The sequence below is a fragment of the Mercenaria mercenaria genome, chromosome 3 (genome assembly GCF_021730395.1).
Source record: "Mercenaria mercenaria strain notata chromosome 3, MADL_Memer_1, whole genome shotgun sequence".
NCBI lineage: Eukaryota > Metazoa > Mollusca > Bivalvia > Venerida > Veneridae > Mercenaria > Mercenaria mercenaria.
The window spans coordinates 71,378,843-71,400,529 of NC_069363.1; the positions used below are offsets into that span (position 1 = coordinate 71,378,843).

General features: G+C 35.0%; 1 protein-coding gene across 2 annotated transcripts in view; it reads left to right on the forward strand.

Annotated features, from left to right (window-relative positions):
- Positions 1–21,687, forward strand: part of LOC123524441 (E3 ubiquitin-protein ligase TRIM23-like) — a 199,447-nt gene that overhangs the window by 81,510 nt on the left and 96,250 nt on the right. For both annotated transcript variants that reach the window (XM_045302646.2, XM_053539898.1), the window contains exon 3: positions 2,160–2,290. In XM_045302646.2, the coding sequence (XP_045158581.1) occupies positions 2,160–2,290 (131 nt within the window). The remainder of the gene's footprint in view (positions 1–2,159; positions 2,291–21,687) is intronic.

The window sequence follows — 21,687 nt, forward strand, 5'->3', positions numbered from 1 at the left end:
TGTCTTGATTACTTCGGCGAATTGAATTGTCATTAAAATAACCTGTAAATTTATCTCGCGTTTTTTGCATCATAAAAAAGGTGGTGCATTAGACGAAGCACGCAGCTAATATTTCGTTTCATTTGCTTTCGTGTAAGTAGGCGGGGCTAAATTTGGCGAATCAAATGGACTGATAATCGTTCTTGCGTGGAGGAACGCTCTAGTGACTCGGCGAAGTTTTAAATTATGCCCCGAGGTGTAAATCGATATTGACACGTTGTGTATTGTCTTCGTGTAGTGTTAAATATCGGATAATCCGTTATTGCGTCCTTGAGAAAGATCAGAAGATCAGATCGACGATTATCTTGTAGGCGCCAATGAAATTCGTCAATTGAAGATTTTTAGCGCCAGAATTTACATTTTGTCGCATTTGGCGCCATTGGCGACCAACAGCGGGAACCCTGAAATAGCCCAGAATTGCTAGAAGACAGTGAAGATTGAGGGAGTAAACAAAATATCTGCGATTCGATGTTAACTTCAATCTATGACACCAACTACATGCAGTGTGCAACCTGTTTGAAATGCCTGGTATAAGAGTTCATACTGTTTCTGGTATTTTAACCAAATAACTTGTTATAACTTAGATATTGTTATTGTACCCCCCGACAACAAAGTTGTAAGGGGGGGTATACTGGTTTCAGGTTGTCTGTCTCTCTGTCGGTCCATCTGTCTGTCTGGCCGTCTGTCCGTAGACGCAGTCTTGTGCGCACCATCTCTCCTTATCCCCTTGACAGAATTTAATGAAACTTCACACAAGTGATCAGTACCAACAGTAGTTGTGCATGGGGTATGTTAGGTTCTTTCAGAAAAAAAATTTGCAGAGTTATGGGACTTTGTTTTTTTGTTACTATACTATATACATAGACACAATCTTGTGCGCACCATCTCTCCTCATCCCCTTGACACAATTTAATGAAACTTCACACAAGTGATCAGTACCAACAGTAGTTGTGTATGGGGCATGTTAGGTTCTTTTAGAAAAAAAATTTGCAGAGTTATGGGACTTTGTTTTTTTGTTACTATACTATATACATAGACACAATCTTGTGCGCACCATCTCTCCTCATCCCCTTAACACAATTTAATGAAACTTTACACAAGTGATCAGTAACAACAGTAGTTGTGCATGGGGCATGTTAGGTTCTTTCAGAAAAAAAAATTGCAGAGTTATGGGACTTTGTTTTTTTTGTAACTATACTATATACATAGACACAGTCTTGTGCGCACCATCTCTCCTCATCCCCTTAACACAATTTAATGAAACTTCACACAAGTGATCAGTAACAACAGTAGTTGTGCATGGGGCATGTTAGAATCTTTCAGCGACAAAAATTTTAGAGTTATGGGACTTTGTTTCTTGTTAACATACTATGTACATACAGTCTGCATATGCAGTCTTGTGCGTGCCTAATCTACCAAACCCTTACACACAATTTAATGAAACTTTACACAAGTGATCAGTACCAACCCTAGTTGTGCATGGTGCATGTTACATTCTTTTAGATAAATATTCTGCATAGTTATGGGACTTTGTTTTTTGTTACTATACTGTATACATACAGTCTATATACATACAGTCCACATAATTATGCAATCTTGTGTGCGTCAAATTGCAATGTACTGTGTCATCACCTTTAGTGATAGCTCTAGTTCAAAATTGGTAAAGGAAATTTACTAATATAAATTAATGCAAACTATAATAAAAGCACCTCGATGTAGTTACAACATTGTTAACGTTGTTGAATTATGATCACCATGCGCTGGTTTTCGTGAAGATGACTGTTTTGGAGGAGACATACCTATTACTGCATTATCTTAATCACGTCAAATTTGTGGTTAAATTAGTAGAAAGATTGCAAATGATGACGGTGTATTTCTTGCTTTGCTTCATTAATGTGTATAAAAGCTGTAGACAAAGTCTACCTTATTTTTGAACAGCCCTCGTAACTCTGAAAGTACTGGTACTAAATATATGTAAAACTTTCTTTGAATTTGAATTATATTTGTATGTATTGTATGTTTTACAAAAGCAGTAACTTGTTGAAAAGAGAGCATTTACTGCTATATCAAAGCGCTTGAGGAATTGAAAAAGTATGACTTTAACTTTTACTATGTTACAGGAGATTCTGGTATATGGGGATTAAAGAAGAATTTTGCTCTGCTGGAGTTGTTGGAAAGATTACAGTTCAGTCCTCAGACCACAGCTCCACCTTCCAGTTTTTCACAGGAATCCATAGCCAAGGAAAAAGAGGTAATATCCAAAACACTTCAAGAACATTACTGTCTTTTACTGCAGCAAATTAGAGGTTGAATAAACTGCAGGCCAAGAAAATTAGTAGTTCCCTCCTATTTAATCTTACATGTATCAGTGTTTTCCAAGTGCTAAGTTGTTGCAAAACAAAAATTAACCAGGACATCTTAACAAGGTGCTATATTACTATAACATTGACTAGATTTTATTATAACCCCACCAAACAAGGTTTATAGGTGTAAGAATCATTTTGTCTTGTCTCTAATCTAATTACATACCAAGTTGTTTTCCTGACCTGGAAACGGGCTTTGAGAATCATGAGACCAGTTCATGAATAGTTTCTTTGCTTAGAGCCATATCTTTGCTCCTATGCCGTTGAAAAGAAAATTAATCATGACAGTTATACCAGTTTGTTCCTTACTGTCTGCAGTTCATTTTAACCCATGTTGCCAGTCTGAAAATCAATGGCCAGTTTATGATGGCAGCCATTTTTTAAAAATTAAAACTAAATCTTTAAATGTTTGTTTTTGATGCTAAAGCGGGTCATATGTATTTACATGGTACACATACATAATGTTTTCTTATTATATTATTTTGAATAAAAGGAATGTCATATATACAATATTAAAGCTGTGTTATACCAAAATGTCATAATTATGTAAAGATGTGAACTATTACAACAGCATATTACCTATGTAAACATAAACTAAACATGTTTGTGTGTATATACACACTCATTTATATCTGATAATAACAACTGTATATAGTTGAAAAATTATCTTTGAATAAAACAAAAGTGAAATGAAAAAACTATAACATCAGGGCTTGAACTCACAACCCCTTGAAAAAAATATTGTAATTTTCTAATTTCATTTTAATATACTACATATGATAAGTTATTCAACATGACATTGTGGACTTCATGAATCTTTCTGAATGAGAGAGGTCACTTGAGAACCACTTTGTCCAGAATGTTGAAACTTCATAGGGTGATTGGACATGCAGAGTAGATGACCTCTATTGATTTTGGGTTCACTTGATCAGAGGTCAAGGTCACAGGGGCCAGAACATGGAAAACCATTTCCAATCCATAACTTGAAAACCACTAGGCCCAGAATGTTGAAACTTCTTGTGATGATTGGACATGCCAAGTAGATGATCCCTATTGCAGCCAACCATTGGTGTCTCTTGGACTTTTGCTCCTGTCCCCTATTGACTTCTTGCCTATTACTACAAAAGCATCCTCTAGTTTGTTTGTTAGATTTCTATGCTTTCAAATGATTGTCTTGCACTGAAATTGCATGATGTATGTAAATCTGCAAAATGCTATAATGGTCATGAAACAACATTTATTGGTTCTCATCATAAACAATACTTTGAATGGAAATAAAGCACATGATATTGCTTCTTACATAGTACATCTATCTATCTATCTGCCGTTGACGTCAAACCCCTTGCGGGAACGTAGATATTTTGCGCGTCAGAAACAAAAAGAGAAAGAAAATAGTGATAAAAAAATTTAGAGTGGAAGAAACAAAAAATGAATTTGGTGATATAAAAAAGGTTTAAACTTGGGTTTGCAGGATAACTAGGGCGAGACATGTTCTAGGCTGCAATCTGCAGCACTGAACTGCTCTAGGGTAGGGAGGTGGGCGACACTGGGGGGAAGTTGGTTCCAATGGTACACTGTTCTTGGAAAATAAGAAAACTTGTAGTAGTCATTGGTTGCAGTAATTAACCTATAACTTAGGGAATGGCCATAGCGGACACGACGGGTCATTGGGGTCAGGTAATCTACGATTGGGATAGCAACCAGATCATGATGAATCTTATAGAAGGGTGATAACCTAGAATCTATACGCCTTAAATCCAGTCGACAAAGGTTTAGGGAGTGTAGCATATCTGTTACACTGGAAGTACGGCCATAGTCAGTCTTGATCCAACAGGCGGCTCTCCTTTGGACGCTTTCAATTTGGTCAATTTCAGTTTGGGTGTGGGGCGACCATACCTCGGAGGCATATTCGAGCTGGGGTCGGACTAGAGTCTGGTAAGCGATGGTCTTATTTATCCCCCCGCCATAGGCGAAGGGGATATTAGAAATGCTCTCCGTCCGTGGGTGCGTCCGTCCGTCCGTCCGTCCGTCCGCAACAATCTTTGTCCGGAGCATAACTCCAAAAGTACTGGAGGGATTTTCTTCAAACTTCATACACTGATAGAACACATTGGGAGGAAGTGCAGTGTGCAAGAACAATAACTCTACCTTGCCTGTTTTTTTAGTTATTCCCCTTTATCATATTTTCTTAAAAAAATTTGTCCAGAGCGTAACTCCAAAAGTACTGGAGGGATTTTCTTCAAACTTTATACACTGATAGAACACATTAAGCGGAAGTGCAATGTGCAAGAACAATAACTACCTTGCCTTTTTTTTAGTTATTCCCCTTTATCATATTTTCTTAAAACATTTTGTCCGGAGCATAACCCCAAAAGTACTGGAGGGATTTTCTTCAAACTTCATACACTGATAGAACACATTGGGAGGAAGTGCAGTGTGCAAGAACAATAACTCTACCTTGCCTATTTTTTGAGTTATTCCCCTTTATCATATTTTCTTTAAAAAATTTGTCCGGAGCATATCTTCTTCATGCATGGAGGGATTTTGATATATCTTGGCACAAATGTTTACCACCACGAGGCGGAGTGTCATGCGCAAGAACCAGGTCCCTAGGTCTAAGGTCAAGGTCACACTTAGAGGTCAAAGGATACAAGAATAAAAACCTTGTCCAGAGCATTTCTTCTTCATGCATAGAGGGATTTTGATACAACTTGGCACAAATGTTCACCACCACGAGACGGAGTGTAATGCGCAAGATCCAGGTCACTAGGCCTAAGGTCAAGGTCACACTTAGAGGCCAAGGTCAGATACAAGAATGACTTTGTCCGAAGCATTTCTTCTTCATGCATGGAGGGATTTTGATGTAACTTGGCACAATTATACACCATCATGAGACGAAGTGTCATGCGCAGTTCCCTTCTTTAGAAATACTTCCCTTTGTTGTTACTTTAAATAGCTTTTATTGTAACTTTTTCATTACTAGTCGTAGGGAAAAATCGAGACCACTATTCTGTAGTACAACAAGCATGCTAAATCCAATTTTGAGGTGTATTTTGACCAATCTCTACCTGATAAAGATTTTTGTGTGGACTTGCAATTTTTTTTTTTTTTTTTTTCTTTTTTTTTTTAAAGATTAACTTCCCTTAGTTGTTACTATAAATAACTTATATTGTAACATTTTTATAATTGACCCTAGGGAAAAACAAGACCACTTTTCTGTGGTACAACATAGATGTTACTCTCCAGTTTTAGGTGTATTTTATTAATTTTATTATATATAAGGTATCTCTACCTGGTAAGGAGTTTTTTGTGGACTTTAAAAAACAAAAGACTTACAATGATTACTAAACAACCACAAAATTAACATTCCAAATTGCAAATACAGCTGCTAGAGTAAAGAAATTTGCTTTGACGGGCATATTATATTGTGACGTTCTGGCACTCTAGTTCCCTGTTAGCTTTCCATTCCTTCTTTTTACAGTAGCCATATAGAAAAACATCATAGCTATACTGTTCATGAAAATTAATAAAATTTAGCAGTAAACCACCTCACTACTGACTTATTCTTTCTTCCACATCTTAAAACCCCTGATGCGGACCACATCCTTCAATTATAATATGCCCGGCGGGGGGATTAGCCATGTCTAACATGGCTCTTGTTGGGTTGGGATTTGACCTTAATGTTTCTTCGTAAAAACGTTAGGGTTTGGTTAGCTTTCTTGGTTGACCTGTTTATGTGATTGTCCCATGATAGGTCATTTGAGATATCCACGCCTAGGTATTAGACATTTGCGAATTAAGTCTACGTGGACTGTGGACACATAAGACGATCGATTTTTCAATGGGACCGTCTCAACATAATTTGATTATATTATGCGTGGTAGGAAATAGTTTATAACCGCAATAGGGTTTGGGTTATTATACCATCACCATACGGTAGGTGATATAAATTTGGATGTGCCTGTTTTTAGCTCGACTTTTCGAAGAAAAAGTAGTGCTATTGCATTCGCTCCGGTGTCGCCATTGGTTAAAGTTTTTGATAAAGTCAAATATCTCTGTTAATATCAAAGCTATTGACTTGAAACTTAAAATACTTATTAACTATCAAAGTCTACACCAGGAGAAACAATCCATATAACTCTGGTTTGAATTTTGACAGAATTATGCCCCATTTTAACTTAGAATTTTTGGTTAAAGTTCTTGATAAAGTCAAATATCTCGGTTACTATCAAAGCTTAGATAATTGACTTGAAACTTAGAATAGTTATTTACTATCGAAGTCTACACTAGGAAAAAAGAATCCTCATAACTCTGAATTGAATTTTGACAGAATTATGTCCCTTTTTAACTTAGAATTTTTGGTTAAAGTTTTAGAAAAAGTCAAATATCAGAGGATGGGAGCAAAATTTAAAGAACTTTACTGTTGAAGCCCTCATAAAGGAAAAGGACAACAAAGGGAAGAAATTCCCCGAAAAACTCTGAGTCCACTAAAAATCATTACCAGGTACAGATATGTCAAAATACACCTTAACTTTGCAGGTACTGTCCATGTTGTACCAAAGAAAAGTGGTCTCGGTTTTCACCTATGGCAAACAAAATAAAGTTACAAAATAACCTATTTATAGTAACATAAAAGGGAAGTAATTCAATAAAAAATATGTAAGTGAACAAAAAAGGAATCTGCCAAATAAAAACAAGAGCACCGCAATGCAAAGCAACATAACACAAAACAAAGTCATGTGACCTTTAACCTCTAAGTGTGACCTTTACCTTGAAGCGAGCTATGTGCTCTGCACGTCGTCTCAATGTGGTGAACATTTGTGCCAATTTTTTAAAAAATCCTTTAAGCAGTTCAAGAGTTACACATCGCACTCGAAACAAAGTTATATGACCTTTGACCCCTAAGTGTGACATTGATCTTGTAGCCAGTCATCCAAAACATGCTCTCTGATGGACATTTGTGCAGTGTTTCTGTAAAATCCTTCAAACAGATTAAGAGTTACAGAGCGGACACGAAACAAAGTCATATGACCTCGACCCCTAAGTGTAACCTTTACCTTAAAGCGAGCCACCTGATACAGGCGCTGTACACGTCGTCTTGATGTGGAGAACATTTGTATCAAGTTTGTTTAAAATCCTTCAAGGGGTTCACAAGTTACAGAGCAGAGTCAACACGAAATTGCTAACGGACAGACGGACACACAGACAGACAGATGCGCAGAGGAACACCTGGGGTATCCCAGAATACGTTCCTTCGGGCGTATAATAACAACAAAGGAATGGAGACACAAGATATTACGTTTTCTACAGTTTTCACAATGTTTTACCTGCTGACCTACATTTTGATCCCAGCTGACCCAGTTTAGATTTTTTTTTTCATTTCGGATGACGACGCCGATGGAATACGGATACATTGCGATCAGATTAGCTCATCTTTTCAACTTTGTCGCAGATGCGCAACTTATAATATTGAAGAACATTTCAGGAAAGTGTTATGACCCTAGATCCATACTTTTTGCGATATGCATAACAAAACATTTCTCTATTGAGACGGTCCCCTTGAAAAATCGATCGTCTTAGGTGTTCACAGTCCAAGTAGATTTAATTCGCAAATGTCTATTTAGCTGAGCTGACCGATTCAAGTTGGACTCCATGTAGGTAATACTGGGTAGGGATAGGATGTTTCCTTCTAGTGGCGTGGATCACTTGACACTGGGAGGGGTTGAACTCCATATCCCACTCCATCTCCCACTTTTCTAGAAGTTTGAGGTCATTTTAACGTTTTTCTACATTAATAGATAGACAGATAGGTGCGGCCACGAAAATACGACTAACAACGGCAGTTACGACATGAGCCCTTTCTGTGTGTCTTGTTACCTCCGGAGACAATAAGTAATTATCTGGATTATAGGAATTTAAATATAAGAAAAAGATAAGTAAACGTATATTCTTAATATTGCTGTCTTCACTTGTATCATTAAATACCACACTAAGTTTAGTATTTTATATTTTTTAACACTTTCAAAAGTTCTAATTTTCAAATTGTATTAGTTTATAGACTTCTAAAAGACATCTCGATAGAAGAGTCATTCAACAAAAATCTTGTGTATATAACATAAAACAACAAAATATTGCTTTTACCAGAATATTTTTGCAATGGGAGGTTTTAGAAGAAGCACATATAAATCTTTAATAACAGTATATTGTTATGTACTCGTCCAAAACTATAAATGTCCTGTAAAGTGTTTGTTTTGTACAGAAATTGCATTTTCATACACGGTTACGATTTTTTCGACAATTTGAACTGGCACTGTAACTTCTGTTTGAAATTTTATAGATAATAAAGCCACTTATATGTCTGCTCTCTAAGTCAAACAGTTTTCATCCAGTCTTCACCAAACTTGCTAACAATGTTTGTGGGCATAATATCTCAGCCAAGTTTGATAATCAGCCAAATTGCCCCAGGCACTCTTGGATTATGGCCCTTGAATTACTCGAAAATCTGCGAGTTTAGCATTGTCTGCTCTCTAAGTAGAACAGTTTTCATCCGATCTTCACCAAACTTGCTGACAATGTTTGTGTGCATAATATCTTGGCCAAGTTCAGTAACCGCCCAAATCGCCTCAGGCATTCTTGGATTATGGCCCTTGAATTACTCGAAAAACTGCGAGTTTAGCCTTGTCTGCTCTCTAAGTAGAACAGTTTTCATCCGATCTTCACCAAACTTGCTGACAATGTTTGTGTGCATAATATCTCGGCCAAGTTCAATAACCACCCAAATCGCCTCAGGCACTCTTGGATTATGGCCCTTGAATTACTCGAAAAACTGCTAGTTTAGCCTTGTCCGCTCTCTAAGTCGAACAGTTTTCATCCGATCTTCACCAAACTTGCTGACAATGTTTGTGTGCATAATATCTCAGCCAAGTTCAATAACCACCCAAATCGCCTCAGACACTCTTGGATTATGGCCCTTGAATTACTCGAAAACTGCAAATTTAGCCTTGTCCGCACTTTAAGTCGAACAGTTTTCATCCGATCTTCACCAAACTTCCTGACAATGTTTGTGGGCAAAATATCTTGGCCAAGTACGATAACCACCCAAATCGCCTCAGGCACTCTTGGATTATGCCCCTTGAATTAGGCAAAGTTTGATGACGGGCTTATTTTGTGACAGTCTGGCACTCCTGTTTAGATATGCATGACACAAATTTAGAAGGTCAGACCAGTGAAGGGACAGATGTACAGACAAGAGAAAATCTAAGTTCTAAAATTTTGGGAGGCACAAAAATCATAATTATTTTAATTCACATGCAGATAACAAATCTTCTTGTTCAACACTTGATATTTGCAAATATTTGTCGCTAAAACATTAAGTCTTATGATTAATTGAAAAAAATAGATTTTATATCATATTATGGACTATAATTGGTCAATTCAGATAATCAAAGTACTGAAAGTACAGAAAGGATGGCTACCACAAAACACTAAGTAACTGTGTGGGAAACCTGTTTGCAAAATCTGAAATATTATGGGGTTTCCATATCAAACTAAGGCAAGCATAGTGTATTGTTGAGAGTAATCATCTTAATTAACTTGCAATTGAAAAAGGTAGTGTTAGGATATTACAGACTATAGATGGTGAAAAACACATGTAAACAGACATTACAAGGTTTTAAGCAAGGAAACATTAATGTTTTTGCTTGACTATCCGCAGAAAAGTCTTAGCTGTTTTACTCACCCTGGCACCAGCATCACCCTTGGTTGAAGTTTTGCATGCAAGTACATATATGGCTATCATTTAAAGGCATATACCTTTGAAATTTATTTTTTTCTTTTTCTATGTCAATTACCAATCTCACTGGGTCAAGTCCAATAACTCTGACATGTATTTAAATTTGGCCAAATTATGCCCCCTTTTGGACATAGAAAATCCTGGTTAAAGTTTTGCCTGCAAGTTACTATCTCCAAAACTGATGCAGATTTTGAATTGAAACTTCACATGTGACTTTGGGTTTATAAAACTAGGTGATAGCATCAAGTCCCATAAGTCTGACATGCATTTTGGCCAAATTATGTCCCCTTTTGGACTTAGAAAATCCTTGTTAAAGTTATGTATGCAAGTACATATAGCTATCATTTAAAGGCATATAGCTTTGTAGCTTACTTTTTCTGTTTTTAGGTCAATAACCAACCTCATAGGATCAAGTCCCATAACTCTGACATTTGTTTTTGCCAAATTATGGCCCCTTAAGTTTTGCATGCAAGTTACTATCTCAAAAACTAATGTAGATATTGAATTGAAACTTCACACATTTCTTCGGGTTTATAATACTAGGTCATAGCATCAAGTCCCATAACTCTGACCTGTATTTTGCAAAATTATGTCCCCTTTTGAACTTAAAAACTTCTGGTTAAAGTTTTGCATGTAAGTTACTATCTCCAAAACTAATGCAGATACTGGATTGAAACTCTATAGATATTTTAACACTTAGGATAGTATTCCTGCATCTTGGACAACAATTTGAATAGTCGAGCATTGGCTGTCTTATGGACAGCTCTTGTTTTTATTTGTAGTCATAATTTTTTCGCCAGTTAATAGTATTTATTCAATTCTTTCTAAATATATACATTGTCATATTAAGAAATGATTTATAGCAAAACAGTGCTTTATCACTATTTATACACGATGAGCGGTTATACGTCGGGCGTAATAATTTCAGGAGGGCGCAGCCCAGTGAAATTATTTCGGATGACATATAACCGCCTGAGTGTATAAATAGTGATAAGGCACTGTTTTGCTATCAATTATTTCGATTCTAATATGTTCTTTATTGTAAAATTTATATCAAATATGATGGAACTGTTTCTTCGCGCAAGCATGGCGCCAATAGCAGGTATTTGTTAAAACATGCCAGGACCGGAAACGGTAATACGTCTTGCGGCAGAATTCAGTTTGAGCGAAAATTATTGCGAATTATTCAGCAAAGCGAATAACTAATTCAGTATGTATATAAATTAATCAAAACATTTGTGCAGTGTGACATTTCGTTCAAAACATGTTATTAAGGTATTGGACCCCTAATAGTAATGTTTAAAAAATGGCATTTGCTTGGTATATTCTTAAAGTTGACCATGTTTCACACTGTGTTGCAAATTTTAAACAACTTTTATCGTGCCGTTTTTTGAAAATTTTGTATAATTTATGGTATTTCCTCACGCTCAAGAAGAGACAAAATTCAATGTGATGGCCACTATCTAAAACGTTTGCAGAGAATTCATTACAACATTAATTTTGATAAAAGAAACATCAAACAATTATAAAACACAAAATAAAACTTTAAAAATCATTTTTGTCTAGGGTGCCTCAAGTAAACAGATTTAATGAGACAGAATACTAACTCCAACATTGAAAAAATAAGGTCGAATCCTGTGGGTCTGTTTTGAATTTTGCTCACTTCATTCAAAAATAACCTTGGGACAATAGTAAAACCTACCTGCATTTCTTCCACAATATGTAATCTAAAGAATGAAGGCAAACTAGAGAACTTTTACCGCACGTAACTCAGTATTTTTAAAGATGTCTAACTCTACCCCTCCTGATTCAGAGGTAAATTCACATTGAACAGCAAAAAATCGCTTATAAAATGAAAATTTTCCACTTTTTGTACAATTCATCCATAATTAGTCTTGAAAGAAGTAAAAACTTACTAGAAAAAAAGGAAAACATGGAAAAAAAAATTTGAACCTACGCCCCCCTGAAAACTGCAGTCAAAGTAGGTTTATGGTAGGAATTGAATACCCTTCAAAAAGGAGATACTCTATTATGGGTCCAATACCTTAAGTAAAATATTTCATGAATTTTGAAAGCGCTATTTTCTTGATGCGTACATGGCGCTAAATATCACGTTGACATGACGTCAACATAACATCGTTGTGATGATTAAAGCATTGTTAGCCATATTAGAATGTTGAATATTCCCCTTTAAAAGAATATAGTCCCATAACTCTGACATGTATTTTGGGCAAGTTATGCCCCCTTTTGGACTTGTTCCTGGTTAAAATTTTGCATGCAAGTCACTATCTTCAAAACTAATGCAAATACTGGATTGAAACTCTATAGATATTTTAAGATTTTGGGTAATACTCCTGCTTCTGGGACTATTAGAATAGTCAAGCATTGGCTGTCTTACAGACAGCTCTTGATTTAATTAGAATATGATTGAAACATTTTATATCAAATGAAATATTATAGAAATTATAGAAATACAATGAAATAATCTTGAAACTTCCTTGATTTAAAGTCTACAGATAAGTTATCACGAAAGTCTATTTTTCATAGAATACTGTGCTCTAAACAAATATAACCATACTTTTTCTATATTCTACTATCTATAGAACTTTTAGAATGGCATAATTCTATCAAATGTAAATATAAGACCTGACATAACTTGTGACATTTTACATCTTTTATTTTCCATGTCCAAAAAAAGCTTTGATAGAGTAAAAGTGTAAAATGTAAGGATGTTGAACGTCAAATGACAACTTTTTTGGCATCTAATTTTTTGGACTATATCAAATGCTTATTCAGAGCAGCTGTATACAAATAAAGATAAAGAATTTGTTCATAGTGGTATTTACTTAAGGTAGTAGACCCGTAATAGTAATGTTTAATCAAAGCACTGAGAGGACTCATGTGGGCAGCGGTTGACAGTTGCTGGTAATGGGCATGAACAGTTAGCTTAAGTTTGGTGATTCTAGTTAAATTACTTTTGATGAATAAGCATTTTCAACTTTTTTTACCAAATCAAGGAGGAAAAATCTGCTTTTACTCAGTCAAGGGGGATAAAAGCAATATATAAGCAAAGCTCATGTCCTTATTGATAAGTTTGTGAGGTTTGGTTATTCTTGCTCAAAATCTTTTTTGAATTATAAGCATTTTCATTTTTTATCAAATCAATGAAAAAACACACTACTTTTACTGGAACAAGTGGGATAACAGTAAATGCGAGCGGAGGTCATGCATTAATTGATAATTATGTGATGTTTGGAGATTCTAGTTATAACAAGAGCTCGTAGAACACGAAATTTCCCATTAATGCATTCAGTAACTGCACAAGGAACAGCAATCATTTGGTCACTGAGCACTGGACATTTGACGAACTGACCTCAAATCAATAATTATGAGTCATTTAACAGTCATAAGTGACCTCCGTATCAAATGTGATCTTGGACCAAAGCATTCTTTCGTTATCTGGTAAAACGTGCTGTTGTTCTGGGTCACTGTGACCTTGACCTTTGACCTACTGATCGCAAAATCAGTAGAGGTCATCTGTTTATCATGACAAACCTCCCGATCAACATGTATGATCCTAGGCCCAAGCGTTCTTGAGTTATCATCTGGAAACTGATTGGTCTACAGACCAACCGACAGCCATCATCAAACAATAATATTTACAATACACCCCTCCTCCTTTGAAGGGGGGCAATTAATTTTTAAACTAGAAGATGCTTTTGTAGAAAAGCCCTTGTCTCCCCTAATGCATAGTCAAAATAGGCAAGAAGTCAATAGGGGATAGGAGCAAAAGGCAAAGAGGCACTAATGGTTGGCTGCAATAGGGATCATCTACTCTGCATGTCCAATCATTCTATGAAGTTTCAACATTCTGGGCCAAGTGGTTCTCAAGTTATTGATCAGAAACTGTTTCCCATGTTCAGGCCCCTGTGACCTTGAGGTTTTGTTTTTTTTTAATTCAAATGAGATCTCATCTTGGTAAAAGCAGGCTATGAATATATTACACATGAATTACATAGATTAACTTAGCCTGCTGGTGGCAAGTGATTCTGCCTTTGTGACCAGTGCAGATCAAGATCAGCTTACACATTCATGCAGGCTGAACATAGTCTGTATTGTTTGCTACTCAGTCAGTAAATTTTCAATGAATGCCCCTTTGAATAATAAATGGTACTGCCCAAATTGAATGATAGACCAGTCCATTTTAGAAATTTAGCAGGGTTAAGGTTAAAGAAATTTCTGAATAGTTCTTAAACTAAAAGCAATGATAAAAGAATATTTACAATGAAATTAAAGTGTTTAAATTCAACTTTCAAAACAATTAAAACAACTACTAGTGTCTCCATTATCAGCATACATTATGACATTCAGGTTGCATTCAGTCATGTTTTCAGCTGTAGATTAATGTAATTATTAATATGCCTCATAATACAACATGCGTGTTTTTGTTAAAAATGCAAATATTGAAAATTGAAAATTGAAAATTGTCTAAATAAGTTTGAATCATCGCAAATTTTTCATTGCAGTCTTCCGATACCCACTATAGTTTAAATATCCGGGAAGAAATCGTACGCCGGTACGTGAATATTTGGGGACGAAACACCGCCCAAACGTTACAAAATGTTTTCTGATCATGTGACAAAAACAAGCCCTTTGATTTTGTTATAAAAATAAAATTTCGATTAACATTTTTAGCAGCGAGTTTTAATTCAAAATATAAACAAAAGACACAACTTGGTTTTAATGTGGTGCTGAAGTACTATTTTTGTAGGTTATTTGGTTTATTTTGGTCACATGATCAAGACCTGTTTTGGTCATGCGATCAAAGCAAGCGTGCTCATTTTCATACACTTTGTTGTACCCACCGACAACAAAGTTGTAAGGGGGGGTATACTGGTTTCAGGTTGTCTGTCTGTCTGTCAGTCTGTCCGTAGACGCAATCTTGTGCGCACCATCTCTCCTTATCCCCTTGACAGAATTTAATGAAACTTCACACAAGTGATCAGTACCAACAGTAGTTGTGCATGGGGTATGTTAGGTTCTTTCAGAAAAAAAATTTGCAGAGTTATGGGACTTTGTTTTTTTGTTACTATACTATATACATAGACACAATCTTGTGCGCACCATCTCTCCTCATCCCCTTGACACAATTTAATGAAACTTCACACAAGTGGTCAGTACCAACAGTAGTTTTGCATGGGGCATGTTAGGTTCTTTTAGAAAAACAATTTGCAGAGTTATGGGACTTTGTTTTTTTGTTACTATACAATATACATAGACACAATCTTGTGCGCACCATCTCTCCTCATCCCCTTGACACAATTTCATGAAACTTCACACAAGTGATCAGTAACAACAGTAGTTGTGCATGGGGCATGTTAGGTTCTTGCAGCTACAAAAATTGCAGAGTTATGGGACTTTGTTTCTTGTTAACATACAATGTACATACAGTCTGCATATGCAATCTTGTGCGTGCCTAATCTACCAAACCCTTGCACACAACCATGGTCAACCATGGTCCCCAACCACAGTCGACCATGGTAATTATTGGCTATCAAAAACCATGGTGCCATTTAACAAAACGTGGTCGACCATGGTCAACCATGGTCATATGACCATGAACTACCACGGTAGACCATAGTAGTCCATGGTCATATGACCTTCATTTCGCCTGGGGTCACTGTCAGTGCATGCGGGGGGTACATTCATCACCTTAAGTGATAGCTCTAGTTTTTATTAGCTCACCTGAGCCAAAGGCTCATGGTGAGCTTTTGTGACCGCTCAATGTCCGTCATTTGGCGTGTGTCATGCGTCCGTCAACATTTTCTAAAAAAATCTTCTTCTTGAAAACCACTGGGCAAAATTACACCAAACTTCACAGGAATGATCCTTGGGTGGTCCCCTTTCAAAATTGTTCAAAGAATTTAATTCCATGCAGAACTCTGGTTGAAAAACTTTAAAAATCTTCTTGTCCAAAACCACAAGGCCTAGGGCTTTGATATTTGGTATGTAGCATCATCTAGTGGGTCTATACCAGGATTGTTCAAATTATCCCCCTAGGGTCACATGGTTTATACCCTTGCGAAAATGCAGTTGAAAATCCATGGAATTCTTTGAAAATTCATTGGAAATCATTGCAGTAAAGTTCAAGGAATTTCTAAGAATTCTTTGCAAAAGTTTGGAAAGGTTTGATGGAAAAACATTGGAAAACATTGCTGGTATTGGCACAAAATTCCAATGAATTCCAATGAAATTTGTGATGAAAATCCAAACAATTTCAAAGAATTGCAACCTAGAAAAAGATTGGAAATCTTTGGAATATCAATAACGCTTTGCACTGAGGAAAAGATTGCAATTCATTGAAATTTTTTACTATTGTACCTAAATAGATACAATTTTAACTATGGAAAACTTTAGAATACCTTGAAATTCTAAAGAAATTTCAAGAAATCCAAAGAAAAAAAGGAAATAATATCGTTACAAAATTATTTTAATGTAATATTGAGACATATCTGGGCTTCACAAAACACAAAAAAAGTATTAAATTCAAAGAGGAATAAACATCTGTCAGCAACTTTTACATTCTGTGGTTAAAAATAATAAAAATTCACTAAGCTTAAACTTAAAAATTAAACTAAAAGATATATCAAATAAAAAAAATTATTTGATACAAAGTTATGAATACAACAAAATCATTTTTGGAGTATTGTAGGCTCAGTATAAGGTGGCATCAGAATGTCTCTTTGCTTTTCCAAAACCATCACCAGGGTCAGGAACTTCATTCCAACCATTTCTGAAAATGATATAACATATATAGAAACAAATTATATTAATAATAATTATTGCAATTAAAATATAATATTAGACAATACAATATAACCTAGTATAGTAGTATGTGAAATGAAAACTCTAAAGCCAGTTTTAATTTGTAGTTACCATTTAAACATTCTACAAAAACCATTTAATTATTGGACACTGAAATGAAAATATTGAGAGCACTGCCTGTAGGTACAATCCCTCATCTTTGTAAGTGCTTGACCATACAATATGCAAGGTTTTTTTTTAATCTGTGTGACGTTAACCCCAATAAAATAAATAAATTATCAACCTTTTATAGTAATTTGTATAGTATAAGTGTTTGCAAAGTTTAACTTACAATTTAGTTGAAATATTCTGTAATTTATGTTTGATGGAATTTCTATCTGTGATCTCATATCATCCTGTAGCAGTCACTGAAGCCATCTGATTTCTCTGACTACATCAATACATACATATGTGTTGATTAGGCATACTTCTAATAACTAAATATTAAAGGCATTTATTTTGAAAATATTAACTCAGAAGTAACCAATTAAATTAAGGCCTATGCTATTTTGACAATGCAATATTCCTATGTAAAACTGATATTGTCGTAACAACGCGAGAAATGCACGGGGATCAAAAAGAAACTAATAATTATAAGAAAATGTATCTCCGAATAAATTATAAAGTATTAATGACACTCAAAAACATGTCCCAACAGTGCACTAGAAGAAAATGCATAGAAATTTTCGGGATAAGTATTTGGTACCGTAAGTCTCTCATATATATACAATATATATATTCTTCAATCAAGGATATGTCAGTGTAAATAAGCTGAGCGTTAGTTTTCTAAGAAAACGTCGTTAAACTGAGTTACACCAATCACACTTGCACACAAAAATATGTCCGCCATGTTTTCTTCAGTGAACGAAATAAAAGGAGTATTTTACCTTAGATTTCCTTATTGTAGAATACAGTTGACTTTCTAATCTAAATAAAGCATCATTTTTCATAACATCCAACTGTCCGATCTTTCTGATCACTTAATGATCACTCACAATTACAAAATAAAACCAAGGTGTCATCAAAATTATCACTTTACACGGCTTCATGGACATCACGGCCTACTAACATTAAATTTGTAATCATGCGCCAAGCAAACAAATGATGAAAGATCGAGACTTTTTCAAAGATAAGTTTTATTTCCTGTTATTTTCTGATATTCTAACCTTTAAACAACCGAATTGTATGCACAAAAATAATGAAAAATTTATGCAATATAGCTTTTAGCTTAAATTTTGGACCTATCTTTTTTCCAGCCCAACAACAGACATGTATATGTCACAAACCCGGCCTGTCCTCGAAATCAGTGTCAAAGGTTACTAGACCATAAATACAATAAATAAACAACCGCTTACTATGTTCTTGTAAGTCCTGTAAGATGAAACGGCTCGTGTTTATACATTCATATATATTCCATATCGGGAACAGTGACAACCACAAGTCGATCCTTACCACGAACATGAAAACAGTTACTTTTATGCCTTTGTTTACATTTCAAACATGACGATTCACATATACGTTCAAGAACGTAAATTTCGTGCTTTCCGACCCACATGGTGTGTAAACTTTTGTAATTAAAAGTATGGTGTATTCAGCAAACCATTTGTAATTTCTGACGTGGTAAATGTCATTGAGAGTACCGTATTTACCCTAAGTCTTGGGACACCCTAAATCTTGGGACACCCTTAAAATCTGGAAAAATAATTATTTTTCTTGTCCCTAATTTTTCGGACATGTATTTTCTCAGCATATTTTTCGTCCCTAAGTGTTGGGACTATGGTTGTTACTGATTCATGATGTAAGTCAAATACCGTTATTATACATTGTATGGTTTTTGTATCGATCAAAATGTCAAATAATTATAAGAACCAAAGATTATTTTTTTAACATTTTCGTGTCGTGTTTTTACTGGATATTCTTTTGACAGTAAAGTGTTTTTTTACCATACCAGTTAAGTGTTGTATATTTTTTTTTACTGCAGCCAGGAAGTCCGTTTTCCGTTAGTTAGTTATTTTTATTTACCACTGACTGGAATTTACCCGCGAATCGTACAGCTATCAAAAGGCCATGCCGGTAATTTTCCATTCCACGAGCACGTGCGACCTATCGTAATGTCTAACTTACAACGCCGTTACTTTTGTTTATTGACTTGTATACAAAAAACGCGTGTCACACATTCATTTTTTGATTTTATCGCTTCAGATTTTCAACGTAGATTGAGAAGTTATATAATTTGAATGCTATAACGATTTTAAAAAGGTACCGACAGAAATGTAGGCAAAATTCTATAAAAACGGTCGAATTTTCATAAAATTACATGCAAAATTTCAAAGAGCGCGATCCTAAATACTTATTTCTTTCTAAAAGTAAACAAATGATGCAAACTATAGGCATAAAATTCAGACTTTTGACCACAGAGTGCAAAAAACAGAATAGAAAAATCTTAAATAATGAAAAAGCGGCAGCAATTTAAAAATATGAAGTAAAACGATTTTTGGCAAACAGATTTCTGTTACGTGACCTCGTGAACGTAAATAGAAAATCGGGACGCGGTTTAAAGAAACAAAAACAATGATGTTGTTGCGTTTTTTTTAATAAGTTTTGAATGAATTTTTGTGCATGTACATGTATTTTTTGACATGACACTTTATAATAAGATATTCTTCTCAAACCGTTTTGAAATTTCCTTGAGGGCAAATAGGTCACAGAGGTAAGATATCCGCTATTATAGTTTGACACATTTACCTGTCAGTTTATACGGGATATTGCACATTCACTTTAACAAATTAAAAAGAAGTTTTTTTCATTGATTTTCACAACACTTGATCTACTTCTCAGCTCTTTAAAGAACTGAGGCTGTACGATCAAACAGTGATGTACAACTTGGCGCAAAAACATGACGTAATGCCATGAAAATCTCGGGGAAACTATACCGCTTTGATCTCCACTTCTAATGTCATGATACCGACACACTTTTAGCTCTTTGAGGGGTGTTAATTGATGATGAAAACAAGGCCAATTACTTTGTTTATCAACAGAATAATTACGGATAATCGTTAAACGTTTATTTTTTCGCTTTCAACACGGGTGGGTGGGGGATGTTACCCGATGACCGAGAATTGTGTCCATATTTTTGGGACACTTTTCAAAATAATTATTTTTCGGGAAATAAGTCTTGGGACAGTGAAAAAAATAATTATTTTATGCTGTCCCAAGACTTAGGGTAAATACGGTATCAGTTATGTTTACAAAATTTAATTGAATATTTATGTTTTATACTTGCAAAAGAAAACTTTATGGTCATGGTCGCTGGCTTCAAACTGAGGTTATTGTCTCGATCTAGGTACTAGTCTGAGCCCCCCAAAAATGTCTGGAGGGGCCCCTGGAGCCTTTCCCCACCAACAAAACCTGGGAAAAGTTCATTGTGTCGTTTCAGTGTTACTCTCAATCAAACAAAATAAACGTTTTTGTTTGTTTGTTTGTTTATATTTTTATATAAATGAATATGCAAACAGGGTTTGTTTGTTTCAGTGTAACGTCAAAATATAATATTACAGTTATATATCAACAGTGAACGCCACATGCATTATATTTTCACGAGGGGTTAATGCTTTAATCTTACAGGTAAAACAAACATATTCCTAATGTATAAAAGGTAAAGGTAAATATACATGTATATGTGTGTGTACTCAAGGAATGAAATGTTGAGTGTAAAAAGTATATATTCACAGTGCAAATCATCCATGCTAAATAATACGTACGATATGTTTGCTTTCTCACTGTCTAACATGTCCGAAACGATTTATTTGATTTTTTCTCACAGAGTTCTAGTTTATTTTTCACCTTAAATTAAAGCAAACGTGTTCCATATAAATTTAAACAAACTTTGAAGTTTAGTAGGTTGTAGCATTCTCTAGGTCAAGGGTATTTTTATTACCTTCTGTAGTCAGTCATTATCTACTGTAAAAAACTCTTTTTTAACCAAAGTGGAAAATTTCAGGTACTTGAAAATGCAGCTTTCTAAAGTTAGAATTCTCGATGTCATTTGTCAGACATACCTTGTAAATAAATAATATTATTACAAAATTAATACTGCTGTTTCTTTTGTTGCACTTTGCAGACTTATGATAAAGTTATATATATATATTTATCTAAGCAGTACAATTCCTGTAAATGAGCACTATGTAAGCGCTCAGGCCCTTCTCGCACACCATACCTATAGTTCGGACTTCTTTCATGTGTAAAGGCATGTGCACAAGAATGACAAATTTTGCCAACACATGGTAAATTGTAATGTGTTTTTTAGAAAAGTAATAAACGGAAATAGAAAAATAGCTCTCAGCTCATTTACACGGATAGTTTAGCTTTATTATGTATGTTATATTTTTTTGCAGTTATGCACCATGACATAGAATACTTACCCCAAAAATTGTGACACAAACATACTGATAACTTTTCCCACTTTACTTTTTTAATTAAAGGAAGAGTTCAGCACTTCATGGTTTTGATGTATTGTCACATTGGAGTAATGTTTGTTTTACAGTAACTTTGAAATTCCTCAGAAATAATATCATGTACCCCACCCACCTAATTCATAATTTCAAAATAGCATAGGCCTTAAACACTTTA